Consider the following 16,454-nt stretch of genomic DNA (forward strand, 5'->3'; position numbering starts at 1 on the left):
GACTTACTGAAGCTGCTGGAATTGTTGCTTTTGTAACACAGTATTTAATTATTTATTTAATCCACCATTTAAGTGGCTTTGCCAAACACAAATAAATATACTCTTTGGTTTTGGAACTAAACTAAGATAAAAAACCTTTTTTGGTTGTTCCTTTGGTTTGGTTGTTGTAATACTTCTTCTCTTAATGATGTGCTTAAGAGGTAAATAAAATCAGCTGATCGTAGCAGGTCTTCGTGTATGTGGTAAATACAACTTCAAATATGAGCATATCACATTTTTCATCGTTCCTTTATTATTTGAACACAAATGAAGAACGAATAAAAATAAATAAAAAAAATAAAAAACACATGAGCAATACTAAGTACCCCCATCTTTAGCAGCAATAACTTAAGGCAAAAACACGGCCAAAGTTACGTCCTCCGGGTGCCGCCAACCAGGAATCAAAAGTTCTGCCCGGTACACGATGTCCCAGAAGGCAAAACTTTCTCCCGCTGGGTCCATATTGGTCGTTCCGTTCTGTCAAGGAGCGGTTGATTGAGGACCCAGATGCAGGAGAGCGAGAGGCAGGAGTTCCAAAAAACAGGATTTATTGAAGCAAAAACACAAAAACAAGAACCAAAAGCGCTGCTGGGCAGGATCAAAAAGAGGCAGAACAGAAACAGGGATCCAAAAACTATGAGACAACATGGAAGGAGCAAACAGTACGGAACGACAAGGAGCAGGGGAAAGACAGGACCAGATATACACAGGGTAACGAGACACAGGTGTGAACAATCAGGGCAGATGGAAGACAGACGGGGCAGAACAGAAACACAAACTGGGGGAAATGTCAGACACTGACACAGACTTGCTATGACCAATTCATTAACAACGGATGATTGGCAGCACTTAGACGAAACATCAATAAGGGGGTACTTAGTGTTACCCACATATTTCTAACAGGATTCATGTTTATTGAGAACAAGGTGACAGAAAATACACGTTATTGTTCTTCTAAGGTTTTGTTTGCCTCATCCTGAGGCCCAGTGTGGCCGGATGATGTTCATTATGAACACAAATGTAAAGGAATTGATTGAGCCGTTGATTCCAAGCTGATTGGATTCTATGAAAACTATATTTACTTAAATAATAAATAAATAATAAAGAATACAGAAATAATAGAAGGTGAGGAAGTAAAACGGCCATGAGTCTCTGGGTGTTCACAGCTGTGGGTGCACGTGTTCACACACACACACACACGCACGCACGCACGCACGCACGCACGCACGCACGCACACACCCACACACACACACACACACACACACACACACACAGATCATTTCCGTTTGTGTGTTGTGAAGTTTCATGCCTGCCTGACTGCAGCTGCCCGTTTGTCTGTTTGTGGTAAGACGCACTGAATAAGTGCTTATTTGTGAGTGAGAAGCCTCGACCAATGGCGTGCGTCGCTGGCCTATTTAAGGGGAGGTGATGGGGAACCCGGAAACAAAGCGCGACTCTTCGCCCCCGCCCACTGCGGGTCCCGGTCGGTTCCTGTCTCGTTCCTCATCCACCTGTGGCTTTGGCCGGCTCGTGTCAGAAGCGGATCTTGCAGAAAGATTCCGTGCTTAATTGCAACTGGTACGTAGTCTGTTTTCAGCATGCTGTGATGGCACCTTTTCTACTTTTAATTCACTGCCGACCTGCACCTGATCGCTTTTTTTTCAGCACGTTCCGGCGTCCAGTTTCCTTCCAGTCTGCGCAGCGCGCATTCTGTGAGTTTTTGGGGCTCGCTCCGAGCGTCTGTTAATCGGGCGACTTGTGGAATTGGGCGAGCCTCACTAAGATTAATTAAGACGCCTGGCATCATCTGGTATGTGCTCTTTTAACGAATCTTACTTTCGGCAGTTATTATTTGTAGCATCAATTAAGTGTTTGTATGTATTTTAGGGGTTGCCGGATTTGGTCCCGCTGCCGTTCTTGTCAACCTGAAGTTACCAAGCAGTGTCCTGGTTGGACTGACGCTGTCGCCCGTGTGAAGAGTCTGCAAGACCACCAAGCATCAAAGCATTTTTATACTAAGTTTTAGCTATTGTGCGCGTGTGAGAGAGGGTGTGCGTGCGAGTGAGTGGTTGTGAGACTAGTTGGTGTGTGTGTGTCTAGAGTGTGGTGTGGGGATGCTCCTTTTGGGTTAATTTGGGGTAACTTGGGTTTTGTCGCCCTTGTTACCTTGTGTAACTGATATATTGTGCGTGGTCAGCAACCACAGTGGTCAATCTTTGGTTTTGTCCCCTCCCATTACTTTTGAGCTGTTTATATTGGTTTCATATGTTTGTGTACTTATTTTGTTTTCCTCCTTAAACCCCTTTTTTTGTTTCTTTGCTTTTCAGGTGCTGAGCGTTTCACGGCAGGGTGGCAGCCAACCCTTTCGGTGGTGGTGTCCTACTTCTGTGTGTGTGCATTCCACGTATGCTCAGTTTTTGGTTTATTTAATTTACTTCTTTGGTTTGCAGTGAGTGTGACACGTGTGCTTGCATGCTATTGTTCGGACTCTGGCTTCATCCCTTGGTGGCTTGCCCCCCCCCTGCTGGTGGGCCTCAGCCCTGTCAAGCGCGAAAATCACTTCATCCCTGCCCCAAAAATATTGTCGAAGTGTGACTCCATTTTTATTGACCTCCGGGTAAAGTATTTCAAAAGAAACTGATTTTATTTAAACTAAAATAATAAAATTATATTTTCATAACAGTCAGTCTCTGGTGTATCAGTCAATCGAAATTTCACGTTAGCCCTTAACAAGTGTTGACGATCGGTCCACATTTGGCGTTGTTGGCAGGATTGACTTCTAAACACCAGCGACTATTGTTTTGAATTTTGTTTTTGAAAGTGGTTGGTGGTCTGTTGAAAAAGAAAAAAAAAAGGGAAATTTTAATTTTCAGGCATTTCAAGTAACGTCTTTTCTATTTTTGTGTGAGTGTGTTGGCAAGAACGGCAGTGAGCCCAGTGTGGAGGTTGGCAGTGTATTCCTCTGGCTGTGGACTGAAACCTTTGGCAACACGGTGAGCTGAGTTTTGAAGTATGGAGGACGAGACGAAGTTCGACAAGCGCTGGCGATACATTCTTTGCTTCTGGGTCCTTAGTGACCGAGAGGCTGGTATTTGTTCCCCGTGAAAATGCTCAATGTTTCCAGGGAAGTCCGGGATGACGATAACTGACTTGATTGAAGAAGCAGATTTCTGCGAAAGGGCATGCCACTTCTCCGCCAGGGACCAGGCGTTGAGGTGGTAGCGTTTATGTTCATTACATGTTTTTAACTTTATTTCTTCAAAGAGCGTCTGTTAATCGGACGACTTGTGAATTTATTTCTTCAAAGAGCGTCTGTTAATCGGACGACTTGTGAATTTATTTCTTCAAAGAGCGTCTGTTAATCGGACGACTTGTGAATTTATTTTTTGAAAGAGCGTCTGTTAATCAGACGACTTGTGGGAGTTAGCGCTGAGTGCTACACTTTCTTTTTTTTTTTTTTTTTCTTAAGGCAAATTTGGTGAAGTTTATCTTCATACAAAATAATGTTGAAGCTGCTTGACGGCAGCTGCGTTATTTGGGCTCGGACCTTGGTGTCCGAGTTCTTGGTTCTGTGACCTCCGTAAAGGGGGCTGCGTGTTCCAGTAACCTGGTGGCTGATCAGCCATCGCAGAACCCTAGTGTGATTGCTTGCCAGTGCATCGGCGGGACGCCGATTGAAAAGCTGGGGGCAGATTGTGGTAAGACGCACTGAATAAGTGCTTATTTGTGAGTGAGAAGCCTCGACCAATGGCGTGCGTCGCTGGCCTATTTAAGGGGAGGTGATGGGGAACCCGGAAACAAAGCGCGACTCTTCGCCCCCGCCCACTGCGGGTCCCGGTCGGTTCCTGTCTCGTTCCTCATCCACCTGTGGCTTTGGCCGGCTCGTGTCAGAAGCGGATCTTGCAGAAAGATTCCGTGCTTAATTGCAACTGGTACGTAGTCTGTTTTCAGCATGCTGTGATGGCACCTTTTCTACTTTTAATTCACTGCCGACCTGCACCTGATCGCTTTTTTTCAGCACGTTCCGGCGTCCAGTTTCCTTCCAGTCTGCGCAGCGCGCATTCTGTGAGTTTTTGGGGCTCGCTCCGAGCGTCTGTTAATCGGGCGACTTGTGGAATTGGGCGAGCCTCACTAAGATTAATTAAGACGCCTGGCATCATCTGGTATGTGCTCTTTTAACGAATCTTACTTTCGGCAGTTATTATTTGTAGCATCAATTAAGTGTTTGTATGTATTTTAGGGGTTGCCGGATTTGGTCCCGCTGCCGTTCTTGTCAACCTGAAGTTACCAAGCAGTGTCCTGGTTGGACTGACGCTGTCGCCCGTGTGAAGAGTCTGCAAGACCACCAAGCATCAAAGCATTTTTATACTAAGTTTTAGCTATTGTGCGCGTGTGAGAGAGGGTGTGCGTGCGAGTGAGTGGTTGTGAGACTAGTTGGTGTGTGTGTGTCTAGAGTGTGGTGTGGGGATGCTCCTTTTGGGTTAATTTGGGGTAACTTGGGTTTTGTCGCCCTTGTTACCTTGTGTAACTGATATATTGTGCGTGGTCAGCAACCACAGTGGTCAATCTTTGGTTTTGTCCCCTCCCATTACTTTTGAGCTGTTTATATTGGTTTCATATGTTTGTGTACTTATTTTGTTTTCCTCCTTAAACCCCTTTTTTGTTTCTTTGCTTTTCAGGTGCTGAGCGTTTCACGGCAGGGTGGCAGCCAACCCTTTCGGTGGTGGTGTCCTACTTCTGTGTGTGTGCATTCCACGTATGCTCAGTTTTTGGTTTATTTAATTTACTTCTTTGGTTTGCAGTGAGTGTGACACGTGTGCTTGCATGCTATTGTTCGGACTCTGGCTTCATCCCTTGGTGGCTTGCCCCCCCCCTGCTGGTGGGCCTCAGCCCTGTCAAGCGCGAAAATCACTTCATCCCTGCCCCAAAAATATTGTCGAAGTGTGACTCCATTTTTATTGACCTCCGGGTAAAGTATTTCAAAAGAAACTGATTTTATTTAAACTAAAATAATAAAATTATATTTTCATAACAGTCAGTCTCTGGTGTATCAGTCAATCGAAATTTCACGTTAGCCCTTAACAAGTGTTGACGATCGGTCCACATGTTCATGTCATTTCTTTCACTGGTGTCATTTTTTATCTAAATGTTTATAATCCTTGTAAAATTAATTAAACAAACACTTACATCCTCGCTGAAGTACAACATTCTTAACTTCAGAGTCTTCTCTGTAGTAAGTTCTGCAGGTTGCAGCACGAGCAAGTTTAGTAGTATAGTAACGGTAGTGAGGGGAAATCTGCAGGAATGTCTTTAAACTGATAATATCCAGTTATTTTCAGGTACTTTGCCCTCTGAATAAAGCTCACTGTTCCTGTTTCATGGAAAAATGACAAATGCTAATTCAATCGCAGCCCTGCACAGTAATTACTGGTTATATTGTTATAATTAGTTGAAATGTGTTGTTTTTATTCCTTTTTTTATGTTCTTTTCCCCTCTAATATGACCAGAGAGCTCACAAACTGTGACTGGTTATTAAGGCCAACAGTGGATTCTCACTTTTCCCCGTCTCGATTCACCTCCTCTTCACGTTTCCACAAAGGTGCAATATTCCCTCCCCGGTGTCTGCTTTTATTATTAGTATTAAGGCGTTCTACAAAGTGGAGATTTTCCCTACTTCATGGTCCACAGCCAGCAAAACGCTTTCTAATTGTTAGAGCCAGTTTTATATTGTGTTGTGCTCCCCATTTAATAACTTGTGGGTATGTGAATTGTTGTAGTGCCATTTTTGCACAGGTGGTAAATGTAGTTTGGGGGAACAGGTTTCATAAAGGTGAGGCTAATCCCGGCAGGTGTGCTGGTCGCCGGTGAGCGGACAGTTTTCTGACCGTCTTAACTTTGGCGTCACATTGTTGCAGTTTTGGTCGTACAGCTTTACTGGTTTCATGCAACTTCTAGCTTTATAAGTGCATGTAGTTTGCTGTATAGAAAGGAGCTCTTGTGTACAAATACCGTATTTTCTGGACTATAAGCTGCTACTTTTGTCATAGGTTTTGAACCGTGCAGTTTATACAAAGGTGCAGCTTCTTCCACCGCTCGGGGCGCTTTAACTGGAATTAGAATCAAAACTAAGACAAAACAAATGCAAAGAAGAATACGCTACTTCTTCTTTAGCAGATAGAAGTAGAAGCAGATTTCAAACAGATAAATAGATAAATAAATACCGGTTATTTTCTCTTGGTTCTGTCCCGTTTTAATCAGCAAAGTTGCTGCCGTGTTAAAAGACACTGTTAGGAAAGGATCTATTTAGGTACAAACATGCACATCATTTACAGTTCAAAATCCTCCTGTACATGTAGTAAATATCTAATCTAACAACATAAATATCTGCGGCTAAATATCTTTTTTTTTAAATAGAGCGGATGCGGCTTGTATATATTTATTTTTTTTTTAAATAGAGCAGATACGGCTTATAGTCCAGAAAATACGGTAAATACCCTTTTTGAACATCACAGAGGATGTTTATGGACAATCTTTCATTCAGCTGACATGCTGCCCAAGGAGACGCGTCATCTGTTACCGGTAAATCAGCGCCTCGGTGAATTGTTTTTTTTTAATTTTTTTCTTGTTTGTTTGGGTCAAATCAAGTGAAGTCACAACACTAATGTTTGTAGTTGCTGAATGCTTCATCCAGTCTGCACCGGCCTTGGAGATACCGGTCCTGCTCTACCCGGGAGAGGCTTCTCCTTAGGCCCCAAGTTCAGTGATGAAATTGTGACATGGCCTGACTGGCTGGTACTTCTCCCACCACTGTAGGTGGAAAAGAAACTTGAGTTTTTGTGTCCTTTCCTTCTGCCACTGCTTCTTTATCTTGCTTCTTTCTTCTCTGGGAGTCCCAACCACAGGCCTGAGCAGTCAGACCATCGCTGGGTCATGCTGTGGTTTTGCTGTGGCTGATTTCATCCTTTAGGTCAGGGGTTCTGCAACCTTTATTATCAAAAATGGAAATGTGACTGGAGATGCTTGGAAACTCTTGACACGTGTGATTCTCAGCTCCTCGGCCCAGAAGCGAATCCTAAACTATCCCTCCGTTCAGCCGGGGGTTTCATTTCCTCTTGAAGTCACTTCCTGGAAAGTTGGTTACACTTTTATTGACGTTTACGTCTTCATGACATTTGCAAATGTAGCCACAAACACATGAATCTGCTTGGAGTCTTTGATTTTATCTTTCTTACTTACAATTATGTTACCAAGCTCTTTGGACAACTCTCTCCTTTCCTTTTTTTAAAATGGTAAAAACCTTTATCCATAGCATACACATGCATTTTAATCTTGCAGCAAATGTAAGTTTTCTTAAAGTGCGTGAATGTGTGTAAGTGTGTGTGTCCTTAACCGGTCCTCTTTGACTGTTTAGTCTAACATATTTTATTACTATTTGAATTCCATATTCTGACAGAGAGGAATAAAATCACCAAAGTGAAAAGACAAGACAGTGATGGGTGCAGTGTGTTTAGAGTGGTGACTGCTGCAATGTCTATGTGATGTGTCTTAGTGGTGAAGTGTGTTAAAAAAAAGAACAGACATGGTAACATAAGAGACAAATGTAAAAAATAAAAGGACAAATAGAAAAGTGTGTATGTGTGAGAGAGTGTGTGTAAAGGAGAGAGTGGTGGATGCAGGTCTAAAAGCTCTAAGTATTTTTGAATGTCTGTGTTACAGACATACATGTATGATCATTAGTGCAGTCAGGCGATTAAAAAAATGTATCTAATTAATTACTGGATTTATAAATAATTAATCTAATTAAATCACATTTTAATCTCATATCTGCTAAAGGTTCCCAAATAAAGAATTAGAATCCTAGGACATTACAAAATTGCAGTTCATGACTAATCAATTGAATACACTAAGAAGAGAAGATTTGAAATCCACATTTTTATTGGTGAAGTGTTTCATAAATGAAATTCAAAAGAAAAAGCTCAAGCACATGATTCATTCAAAAATGCAATGCAAATACAGTTAAATAAATAAAATTCAGAAATAAAAAGCTGAAGCACATCAGAAAACCAATTAGGCCAGGTGCATTATTCAAAAATAGAATACAAATACAGTTAAATAAATAAAATTCAGAAATAAAATAAGGCTGAGTCTCAAATAGGCTCTTAAGCAGACTCTCAATTCAACACTAAAACTAAAGCTCAATACAGCAATTCAAGCACTAGTAGCTGTAACATTTCCAGTGGAACTTGTTCCTGACATGTTTAGCGTTTAAATGATAATTCAGGCTGGAGCAGCTCTGGTGAGAGGAAAATTACTTTTTACAAAATGTACAAATCACCGCGTTCTTGTTGATAGTCCCGTCTTCTTTCTTTTTATACATAAACTTGCCGTTCAAAAGGCCCAGCAAAGATTTGCTGAGTCGCTCCCCTGAGTCGTCCAGGTCTGTCACTGCTTTGTTAGTTTGACTGGCAGCAGGAGGGAAGTGACCTTAATTTTCATAACGCGTTAATTAGCAGTGTAATTAATTAATCTAATTAACGCACTAAACTGACAGCCCTAATGATCATACAAATATAAACGTGCAAGCATGCACTTATAACGTGCAGTCAGGGGAGGCAGGAGAGGCCGTGTGTCACTCGTCATGAGGGAAAGGAATCTAACTTAATCAGTTTTAGATTATTATTTTATTCAAAATTGCTGAATTTTCACATTTACTGTTCAAATACCAAACTGACGCCAGTGAGGCAGCAGACAGATGAGTAAACAATCAGGGCGGATGGGAACAAGGGAAGTCCAGACCAGATTTAACCACAAGAATTTCAAAATAAAACAGGATGTAAATACAAGAACTGGGACAGAAAAACCGGCACATACTGTGCATAAGGGCAGGTTTTCTCCCTTTTAAAACAGCTGAATGGTTCATTAAAAACCTTGAAGTTGCTTGTATTAAGGTTTAACAAATAGCTTTAAACATAATTATAATGCATTGACTTATGTAAATTTTTTGGTGTAAACCAGGGATCAGCAACCCACGGCTCTAGAGCCACATGCGGCTCTTTAGCGCCGCCATAGTGGCTCCTGGAGCTTTTTAAAAAATGTTTGATCCTTTTTTTCTTCTTTTTTTCTCTTTTTTTTCCTTTTTTTCTCTTTTTTTTCTTCTTATTTTGCTTTTTTTTTTTTCCTTTTTTTCTCTTTTTTTCTGCCTTTTTCCTTTCCTTTTTAATCTTGAAATTTTGATTTTTTTTCTCGACATTTCGACTTTTTTCTCGACATTTCGACTTTTTTCTCGACATTTCAACTTTTTTCTAGAAATTGTACTTCAACATTATTCTTGACATTCTGTCAGTGAATCATATGACGAAGCTTTCGTAGAAATAAGTAATTATCTCCCTACTTGTTTAAAAACATGGATGTTTCTCACAACTTCCTCTTCCGCTGACTGTGAACAGATGAGGATCTTTTTTTAGAAGCAGAAAAATCCCCGCGGTGACCAGACTGTTGGTCATCATCATGTAATCTTTTTACTCAACTTCCTATTTATAGAAAACAAAACAGGTACTTTCAGTGGGACTGGAGTATTTCTCACCGGTCTGAAAGCAGATGTGACTGTTATTGCTGGTTTCTGTTTCAGCCCAGTAGTTTCTGAGCCCCAAGAGGGAATGTTTTCACAAAGAAACATTTCCCATCGTGATAAACAACAGAAACAGCATAATTAGATGTTAAATGCTACGCTGAACTCAAATTAACATCTCACTTTGACTGTTAAGATAATCATTCAGGTCTTTCTTTTAGTTTGCCCCTATTTTGATGCACTATGTCACAGTTTTCTGCAACTTTTAAAGACGCACCTGCTGACAGTCTGGAATTCAACAAAATCAACTGACATGTGATGCAACTAATTGTGGTCAAAAATGAGAAGTGATTTTTTTTTCTCCTGCCGAGGGACCTCAAACGACCGCCCTCCCGTCTTTTAGAAAGACAAAGAAAGACACTCCGCTCAGTTACGATTATGTCAGCAGGCCGGCAGTCCGGAAAAAAATGCAAACTCTTGGGTTAAATATGAATAAGGATACGTTGAACAAACTCGTTGCTCCAGCCACAGCCAAGCTCCGGTAAGAAGTAGATTATTTTATTCATGTCAGATTTTGACCTGTTGACACCGACGCTGTCGATCTAAATCACTGCCGACTCCACAGAGAGAGATGTCTGGTACAAAAGGGGTTTTTATACAGAAACCCGGTCTGGAGGCCGGTTTTATAGAGCAGTAATCTTTCAAAGCTAAAGAAATAAAATAAAATGAGATAACACAAGCTCCGGCTTTGCTGAGCTTTCATTTTCCTGTGATCTACTGTGTCTTCCAGGCAGCTGCAGAAGATTGTGCAAGACATCAGGAAAAACGACGGCAGTTTACTGGACAAATTCAGAAGGTGAGTTTCTAAAATGTTTCTAATACGTCCTGATCTTAGTCCAGGGGTCGGCAACACAAAATGTTTTAGATCCATATTGGACCAAAAACACAAAAAACTAATATGTCTGGAACCGCAAAAAATGAAAAGTCTTGTATCAGCCTTAGAATGAAGACAACACATGCTGCATGTTTCTATATTAGTTATAACTGAGGGGGGATTTTTGTTTTCATTATGCACTTCGAGAAAAAAGTCGAAATGTTGAGAAAAAAGTCGAAATGTCAAGAAAAAAGTCAAAATGTCCAGATTAATGTTGAAGTACAATCTTGAGACAAAAGTCAAAATGTCGAGAGAAAAGTCGAAATGTTGAGAAAAAAGTTGAAATATCGAGATTAAAAAGGAATGGAAAAAGGAAGAAAAAAAGAGTAAAAAAGGGAAAAAAGAAAAAAAGAAGAAAAAATGGAAAAAACAAGAAAAAAAGGAGAAAAAAAAGGAAAAAAATATATTTTCATTCTGCACTTCGAGAAAAAAGTCAAATGTCGAGAAAAAAGTCAAAATGTTGAGAAAAAAGTCAAAATTTCGAGAAAGTTGAACTAGAGATTAAAAATGAAATGAAAAAGGAAGAAAAAAGGAGGAGAAAAAGAAGAAAAAAAGGAAAAAAAGAAGAAGAAAAAAATTTAAAAAAAGAAGAAAAAGAGAAAAAAGGAAAAAACGTGAAAAGAAAAAAAGAAGAAAAAAAATGAAAAAAGGAAAAAAAGAAAAAAAATATTTTCATTCTGCACTTCGAGAAAAAAGTCAAATGTCGAGAAAAAGAAGAAAAAAAGGAAAAAAAGAAGAAAAAAAAGAAGTAGAAAAAAAGGAAAAAAAGAAGAAAAAGAGAAGAAAAAGAGAAAAAAGGAAAAAACGTGAAAAGAAAAAAAAGGAAAAAAAGGAAAAAAAGAAAAAAAAGAAGAAGAAAAGGAAAAAAAAAGGTCAAACATTTATTTAAAAGCTCCAGGAGCCACTAGGGTGGTGCTAAAGAGCCGCAGGTTGCCGACCCCTGTCTTAGCTGCTCTGCAATCTTCTAATATCATAAATGGAAGAAACAAGCACATAATGTCAAAGTTGAAGCGTCAGTCTAAAAGCGCTCCATGTGGTTTGTGAACACGCATCGCTGAAGAAACGCCAATTCCTCTTTCACAACGGTTGGAATAAGAGAAAAAGGCCGACCAAAAATAACCAACACAGATGGCAGTTGTCTCACTTTCCTTTCCTGAAATGAGTCTCCGCATTAAGACGCCCGAGGGGAGAAACCGACACATGGAGGAGCTGTTTATTCTCATCCCGTCCCACATCAGTCTGCCAACTGTGAACGTGTGAATCTCTGTTTTACACCCCAGGTGTTGCTCCGTACGCAGGAAACCTGCTGCAAATACCAGCAGCAGAGAAGTTCATGTTCAGACATATGTAAATGTATACGACTGTGTGTTTTAAGGTTCTGATTGTAAGTGTTTGTGTCTGACAGACTGAAGAGCAAGCCGCTCCCAAACATTCCTGCCAGAGATTACGGAGGTAAGAACCAGCCGGACCGGAAACGCATCGGGAAGGGTTGGAAACGTCTAAGTCAGGGGTTCTTAACCTTTCTGACCTTGGGGCCCAATTTTTTCAGTACAGAGTGGCCCGAGGCCCGTTAAATATTAACACTGTATAGCAGCGAAGTCCAGAACATCATAATAAATATATATATATATATATATATATATATATATATATATATATATATATATATATATATATTCAAGTAGCCTCATAGTTGTATCAACATCTGCATCTGACTGTTATATTAAAAAAGTACATATTTGCCCATTAACATGTGTAACTTCAATTACACATTTTTTTCTCTTAAAAATAAAATAAATAAATAAGATTTTATTTTATTTTTCAAATGCTATCTTATTTTATTTCTTTACCAGCAGTTTGAATTCCCCCTTTTCTTTGTTAATTGTCTCAACACATTTTTATAATGAATTAATATAAACACATCTTAGCAATTTAAAAGTTTTGCAGTTTTTCTTTCTTCCCCTTAATCTTATGCCCTCACTTTCTGTCGTTCAGTGAGAGAACTGAGCTCTAATTTCTCCTGCCAGGACTTTAAATCTGGGCTGGATGGTGTCAGGTTCTCATATGCATGTGAAGGTGCTCATTGATGAGCCTGGAACGATATTTAGTTTTAATTATGTTCACTGTGGAGAAAGCTGCTTCACAGCTGTATGTGAACCCAAACATGTTTAAGATGGTCAGCTTATTTTCTGTGACTTCAGTTCAGACTTGAGTGGATATGTTTGATGAAAAACTTTGTGTTTTGTTTCAGTGGCGTTTTACTTTCGCACTTTGAACGCCACGGTTTCTGAACGCATGAGACACTGGTCTTGTCCCAGTGGGAAGACTGAACCAGGATGAATCTGTCCATTCCGGGTTGAACTTCCCTTTCCACCTGTTAGGCTTCTCATCTCTGTAAGAGTCAAGCTAATTACTTACTAAGTAACTTACTAAGTTTTATTTACATTAATAAGTTGTCAGGACTGCGCGTGTCGGATTTCATCCGAGCCTGATCAGCTGAGACGGCCGGGCAGAACCCGCAGCTCTCTGGCCGCTGCAGCAGAGTCACTTTCCGATGCTTTTGCGAGCCCGAACAACAGTCCAGTCCAGCAGACACATCTACATGTACAATCCTTCAGCAGTAACGATGGAGCCCACCGCCCGAGCGGCACCGACCTCCCCGGCCGCGCGGACGCGTCGGGATAACTGATCACGCCGCGCTCGCTCGCTCTGGGCGCAGACCCAAGTAATCGATCCCTGATCCTGGCGGATCTAAACCTACTCTGTGCAAAATGAAGGATTTTCTCTATAAATACACACCATTTCTCTTACTATTACACCTAGAGCTAGCTGAGGGTCTTCTTCTCCTCATTTGGTCGGGAGTTGTTATGCAGTCCCACGGCCCCCGCGGCCCACACGTACAAAACTGAATTTTTTTCGCGGCCCACTAGATGGCGCTCGCGGCCCAAGTGTGGGCCGCGGCCCTATGGTTAAGAATCACTGGTCTAAGTGACATTTGACCCCACACGCTGTGGATATTTGGTGAAGCCATGAACTCTGACCAGAATAGTTGAATTATTACATTAGTCCCACTGATATTGAAGTTTTAAAAGCTGTGTATGCACCTTAGCCGGGCTGTAGTGGAACTGGAGCTCTTGAAATCCAGGTATTAGCCAGATAATGCCGTTCTAAATCAAGCTATTCCGGCATGTATCCTCGTTAGCTGAGCTGTTGACTTCCCGGGACTTCCGGAAGTGACAAGACGGCAGAAGTGGGAATAACTACGGAAGAGTATCAGGGCCATGCAGGAGAAAAAACATTTGAGAGGGGAAGATTTTTTTTTTATTATGCACTTCGAGAAAAAAGCTGAAATGTCGAGATTAATGTTGAAATACAATTTGAAGAATAAAGTTGAAATTTCGTGAATAAAGTCGAAATTTCGGGAATAAAGTTGAAATACAATTTGGTGAATAAAGTGGAAATGTCTCCTCTGGCCCATCAAATCCAGTTAGCAGAGCAACCGTAACTAACTAACTAACTAACTTACATCCTTGGAGTGTTTATAGGCCTACGAGGCATTTTGTAAAGACAGTCACATGCGCTGTTTGTTATAGTCTCAGAAGGTTGACTTTATTCTCAGAAGGTTGACTTTATTCTCTAAGTACATAATGAAAAAAAAAATCTTCCTCCTCTAAAATATTTTTTTTTCTCCTGCCTGGCCCTAATACTCTTCCGTAAATAACCCTTACATATATGTAAAAAAAAAAAAAAAAAGTAAATAAAAAAACTAAAAAGAGATTCAAATGCATATATATGCTTTAAGTTTTACCAAACTTGGTGTTAACCATTACTATATATGCAGACAAGGGGGAAAAAAAAGTGGGAATAACAACAGTTACGGCATCACAACGGCACATTAGCAGAAGAAGAAGAGGAAAACTTTAGTTGCATCTTACCTGCAACACGGTCAGGTTTCATATGTATGAAATGTGCAGAGCTGCTGCGTCGCTGGTGTCCACGTCTTTAGGTGTTGTTGTCATCATCCTTCTACGTCTGCTTCAACTCTACCGTGCTTGTTTATTAGTTGTTCTAACTAACCGAATGCACCTCACTCAATAGTTCAATTCTCCTCCTACGCACGTTAACTCTGATTTCTGGGAAACTCCAGGTAAATCCTGAGCTGGATTGTTGCAGTAGCTGGATTTAGATGTGGCTGTAACCGCACTGACCGACCAATGTTTTTATAAGAGACCCTGAAAACTTCTGCTGAAGGCAAAAAGGGTTTGTTATGAAAAGAAATGGATCTATTGCAGGAACCATCCCGTGTGTGGATGTTCGCCTCATGCCTGATGTCAATCTCTTCTCACCACTGTCCAATAACAGTCACAGAAATAGTTTATTTGATAAGAATTACATCTTCCATAATTTCTACAAGAAATATAAAGCGGTTAAACACACACAGTAAAACTTATCTGTAAGCTGTTGTAGGATCTTGTGGAACAAACGCAAGTTTCTGATAAGATCATTGTAACTGGTAAACTCATATTTTGATAAAACTGTTCAATTTGTGGCTGTTTGACTACTTTAACAACATTAATAGGCCCTATGGGAGAAAATGTGGCCCAACTCTCCAACGGGTAGGCCATGTTAAATCAGTTAAATATGGTTAAATCAGTAACACAAGGAACGCAAATGTTTTACAAGGCTCCCTTCAACGAGTTGTAATTATAAGATCGTTTTTATGCTTCAATCCCTTGTTGTTAGTCTGAGACGTCTTTCTCTCCCTTATTATTGCAGTTTCAGTTCACTTACATCACAATTCGCTTGTTAAAAAAAAGTCCTCAATGGTTGAAGAGGTGAGGTGACTCGCGTTGCTAGTAAGGTAGTGTGCTCCCTCAAAGCCAAGGTCTTCCTTAAATTAGACATTGTCCCCTGACGACCGCCCACTCCGGTTGCTTGTATTTACCAGTTTTAAGACTGGCTTTACTGAAATCCACATTTCCGATATTTTGCGACTCGGCTGACGCTCAGGCCACGTTTCCACGTAGCCGCGTATTTACAAAAACGGATATTTCCCCCTCTACGTTTTGAAAAATACCATCATTTCCAGGAACCTGCATAAATATCTGTTAAGGTGCTATGAGCAGCCAAACCTGCAGGGGGCAGTGTAACGAGAAGATAAAGTCATGCTAGCCAATCAGAATCCTGGAAAAAAACATCACCAGATAAATAACTTTTGACAATTTTCACCTGTTTCAAGTACATTTTTTCCATTTTTTCCAGTGATGAGTCTTGTTTTAAGTGTAATGAGATTTATTTTGACTAAAAATGAAACATTTTAACTAGAAACAAGACAAATATTCTTGTTAAGATTTTGAGTTTTTGCATAATGTGACGTTCTGAAGCCTAAATGTTTCTCTCCGTTTACAAGCAAATGTGAAAACTGAGTTTTTGCAAATCTCCACTTTGGCGTTTTCAGAAATGATGATTTTTGGAGACTTTGAGCTTCGTTTTCGTGTAAACGAACGGACAAAACGCATGAAAACACCATCGGTTTTGCTACGTGGAAACGGAGCCTTAGTTTCTCTATTTTGGGTTGAAGTTCATTTGAATCTCTGTTTCTTTGCAGATGATGATCAGTCGTCTGATCGAGAATACGTGAGTAAATAATGAATAAATAAAACAACTGATTGCTTTGGTCTGAGGTTTTGTTTTTAAGCATTCCCGCGTGTTCTTCCCAGCACAACGAGGAGTATGAGGAGCTCCCTGAAGAGGATAACTACGAGCCTCCTCCGAGCCACCGAGAGTTCTCAGCCCCGTCCGCCTCCCTCCCCAGAGGGGAGTATCTCGGTGGGTTTGGTTTCTGCTACGAGACGCTGCTGTTTCACTTCCTCTAACAGCCCTTTCTGAATTCACATGCGCTCAGTACTGGA

The 16,454-nt window shown here is 40.6% G+C and overlaps 1 protein-coding gene and 2 long non-coding RNA genes across 5 annotated transcripts in view; all 3 read left to right on the forward strand.

The window, feature by feature from the left end:
• The window catches only part of blnk (B cell linker), a 58,304-nt gene that overhangs the window by 22,857 nt on the left and 18,993 nt on the right, over window positions 1-16,454 (forward strand). For 2 of the 3 annotated variants that reach the window (XM_061744751.1, XM_061744750.1), the window contains exons 4-7: window positions 10,399-10,464; window positions 11,948-11,994; window positions 16,151-16,179; window positions 16,263-16,371. In XM_061744751.1, coding sequence (XP_061600735.1) covers window positions 10,399-10,464; window positions 11,948-11,994; window positions 16,151-16,179; window positions 16,263-16,371 — 251 coding nt within the window. Of the gene's footprint in view, window positions 1-9,793; window positions 10,150-10,398; window positions 10,465-11,947; window positions 11,995-16,150; window positions 16,180-16,262; window positions 16,372-16,454 lie in introns of those variants that run through there. The other variant, XM_061744752.1, reaches the window with a different exon arrangement.
• Window positions 171-2,411, forward strand: LOC133463290 (uncharacterized). Its single transcript, XR_009784343.1, has 3 exons — window positions 171-1,618; window positions 1,706-1,850; window positions 1,928-2,411. It is a non-coding gene; the product is annotated as an uncharacterized LOC133463290 (long non-coding RNA).
• On the forward strand, window positions 3,574-5,087 carry LOC133463291 (uncharacterized). Its single transcript, XR_009784344.1, has 3 exons — window positions 3,574-3,972; window positions 4,059-4,203; window positions 4,281-5,087. It is a non-coding gene; the product is annotated as an uncharacterized LOC133463291 (long non-coding RNA).

The sequence above is a fragment of the Cololabis saira genome, chromosome 17, assembly GCF_033807715.1.
Source record: "Cololabis saira isolate AMF1-May2022 chromosome 17, fColSai1.1, whole genome shotgun sequence".
Taxonomy (NCBI): domain Eukaryota; kingdom Metazoa; phylum Chordata; class Actinopteri; order Beloniformes; family Belonidae; genus Cololabis; species Cololabis saira.